General features: G+C 48.9%; 1 protein-coding gene across 1 annotated transcript; it reads right to left on the reverse strand.

Annotated features, from left to right (window-relative positions):
- Positions 1–2104: 2104 nt before the first annotated feature.
- LOC120669300 (CLAVATA3/ESR (CLE)-related protein ESR2-like) lies at positions 2105–2470 on the reverse strand. Its single transcript, XM_039949076.1, has one exon. It carries the CDS (start codon positions 2468–2470, stop codon positions 2105–2107), a length of 366 nt encoding a protein of 121 aa, XP_039805010.1.
- Positions 2471–3560: the final 1090 nt, after the last annotated feature.

Genomic DNA, 3560 nt, shown 5'->3' on the forward strand with positions numbered 1-3560 from the left:
AGATTAGTTAGATTTAATTGAAGCAGTTTTATAGTTATTTGCTTTATTTACCATATCTGGATACAATCAGATCCCATCTGACACCGGGACTCGATCGGCTCTTCAAAGCCGATGCAAGAGTCGTCCCGGGGAGCCGACCACGGCTCGGACTTACGTTTACACGTGTCTTTGTATGCAGGAAACTGTTTGGAGCACGTCTGCACCCTCCTGATCGGGTATAGGTCAGGTGGCACGCCCGGTTTTCCACAAAACCTCCGGGCGCGTGACGGAATTGTGGGCCGTCGACGAGGAAGCAGTGCCTGCCAGCGCCCCAGCAACCTCCCGGCTCTTCGTGTTGCCCGTCGCTGCTCGCCGGGGGGTTTCGACCGACAACATGTACCTTATCTCTCTTGTAACTACTCGAATATGGGTAGAACTAGCTGCAGTATAAAGAAAACTATTCAATTGTGTTGTAGTAGGACTCCAACTGTACTCGGCTATGACTTTTCATATAACCTTGTCCCCCCGGATATATAAGGGCGGGCAGTGATCCCCTCAAAACAACATCAACACCTAAGGCAATACAAACAACCACACAGGACGTAGGGTATTACGCAACTCACGGCCCGCACCTGTCTAAATCTTTGTGTTCCTTGCACCATCGAGTTCCAGAGCAGTCGATCCGTACCTACAAACCTTACTGCTAAGGGTATCCCTGAGCAGACTTGGCGGTAAACACAGACAGAAATGACAAGCAATTAGCGTTAATTTACCTCATCGAGCCCCCAACTTGACGGAAATCAAGTTGAAAACCTCCTCTTTTTATTTTTTTTGGATCTTGGGGAGCTCCTCACCCGAACGAACAAGGGGGTCGGGAGAAGAATAAGCATTCTAAAAATTTTTATAGTTATTTTCAGGGGCAGGTAGGGAGTGAGTCACCTCTACAAATGGATATCCAGTGACGGCTCAACAGTGCACAGCTCCGTTGTAGGAACAGATAAAAAATTGGTCCACTCCTAAATAAATCGCTGCGTTACTACAAATTATTTTTGTAGTAGTGCTATCGGACCTGTCGTGCCGGCGCGGCACAACCGTGTGGGCATCATGACTTGCCTAGGCCGCATCATCGGCACGGCATGACGGCATGCCACGACCAAGGTTAACCTAACCGGTGGGAACCGGTCCAGTTTGACCGGTTACCGGTCAAACCGGTCCGGTCCGGTTCCGGTTTCGGCCGGTACCCAACCGGCCAAAATTCAAATTTTAAATTTGAATTCAAAAAATGAAAAATTCCCAAAAAATTCCTAAAAATACTTCAAGGTGTGATGAATCTAATGGTGTCAAATTTTCTCAAAAATTCATTCATTTAGTATAGTTTGTGGGAATTTAAAGTTAAATCAAAAAAGAAAAAGAAAAAAAATGGACCGGCCCATGAAGGCCCACCGATCAAACCGGTCAAACCGGCCGGTAAACCGGTTGCACGGGAGCTTTTGAATTTCAAACCGATCAAACCGACCGGTAAACCGGTAAAACCGGCCGGTAAACCGGTCAAACCGGCCGGTAAACCGGTCGGAACCTGTTGCATGGGAGTTTTTGAATTTATTTGAATTTGAATTTGAATTCAACCGGTTTCCACCGGTTACCGGTCTAACCGGTCCGGTAAACCGGTACCGGAGGGCGGCGGTTAGGCCGGTCCGGTCGGATTTTAAAACCCTGGCCACAACACGATTAGCTATCCATGGCTAATCGTATCGTGCCCTACCGTGCTGTGCTATGGCGCTATGGCGTGTCCGTGCGGTGCCACGCTGGGCCACACATTTATTTGGCCATCTGTAACGGTAATGCTCTGGCAAAAGTTCTCTTTTTATTGTAGTGCTCGTAATGATACATTTTCTTTTACAACGACAAATGTATTTCAACGTGTTCAACGCTCTAGTTGCAGGTTGAGCGAGAATACGGAAGGATTACACAGTACAACGACCCAATACATGCCCCTACAATACATACTAGCTAGTAGCTACGCACTCGCAGGCTACTGCCCTTCTACCATGCATCCATGCATGCTTACATGCATGCTTACGCATGGCCGTGTGTCACTGCTGACTACTCTCTGCCTCTTGATGATCTACGGTCTCGTCGGAGCTGCCGACGAAGGTGCGCCGGGGTGGTGTATAGGATCCGGCCCACTGGGCACCTCTCTCTTGGACCCAGCGTCCTCGCCGCCGGCAGCGACAACCTGCCCATTTTGCAGCGCAACACCGTCGCGGCGCGTGAACGACGCGAGCCTCGGCCGCTGGCCGATGAACCCCTGCTGCTGCTGCTGCTCCCAGTACCGCACATTATTGCGGGTGCCGCCACCTCCATCGGCACCGACAGCAGCAACAATCTCACCTCTCTTCCCCATCCTCGCCGCCTCCGGCGTCGAAGCCAGGATCGCGCAAACCAAGAACACCGCCGCCGCCACCATGGCAATCGTCCTCGAGGACGCCATCACTAACACAACCAATTCGTGATCAGCGAAAACGTACGCTTCAGATATTTGTTGTCGGACAGATGGTGTGGGGTGGTCAAGCTCATGCAGTCGAACGCCCGTATATATACACACGGCGATCCGTGGCGAGGAAGCAGCGACGAAGAATCATTTCAACAACAAAAAAATCTTTATTAGTTTACTCGATCGCAAAAGCTGTGGGGCGATCGGAAATGCTATGGCCTTTTTGGTAGAGAGGAGATGCCGATGAAGTAGCTAGTGGGGGTCGCTTCGGCATGGCAACGATCGCCATGGCAGTTAATCGTGGGCACCCCTGAAGCATTAGTTTAGTGTCACTAGTGCTGGACCCTCGTTATCCTGTCGAATCCCTGTTCGCCCATGGACGCCGCGGCCAAAAGGGCAACTTTAATCTGGTGGTTAAGAGGTGAGATTTTATAGATCCGTCGAAAAAGCTACATACTGCTTGGATTGCATTTAGCTACATGCACTGTTGAACAGTGGCTTTATTTGACTGACCCATGCATCTATCCAATCTTGTTGGATTAAAGATCAAAGGCATGGATATCTATGGTCGCACCGGCAACAGGGTCTAGTAGTTTAAGAGCCACATGCATGGAGATACATATTTATTTATATACATATATATACAAGTACATGAATAAATGCATGATCGACAGATCACTACTACATAAAACATTTGTAGGAACGAGTAAAAACATATTTTTAGGGGCGGGTGCGGCACCCGCCCCTAAAAATGATTTTTAGTGATCAATATCCCTGCTAAGCGGCCACCACCAGAAGCCCCTATCCCGCCGAGATAGGATTTTTTTGACGGCCACCACCAGAAGCCCCTATCCTAGGGGCGTAAACTAGCATTCAAATCACCTACCTCAAGCCTCGAGCGAACCTTTCTTACCACCACACTACGCAGCCACTTATTTTTTAATGGGGTATGCTATTCTTCAATACTAAATCTGAAATTGATTTGTAGGGGCAGGTGCTGCCACCACCCGCCCCTACAAATGATTTTTCGGGGTAGATCGATTGCTACAGTAATTTTGCTTCATTTGTAGCAACGGATCAAATTTTG

This window comes from Panicum virgatum, chromosome 4N (assembly GCF_016808335.1).
Source record: "Panicum virgatum strain AP13 chromosome 4N, P.virgatum_v5, whole genome shotgun sequence".
Taxonomy (NCBI): domain Eukaryota; kingdom Viridiplantae; phylum Streptophyta; class Magnoliopsida; order Poales; family Poaceae; genus Panicum; species Panicum virgatum.

What these genes read in the sequence shown, in the direction of transcription:
- LOC120669300 (XM_039949076.1), bottom strand. Translation starts at nt 2,470, where the DNA reads ATGGCGTCCTCGAGGACGATTGCCATGGTGGCGGCGGCGGTGTTCTTG.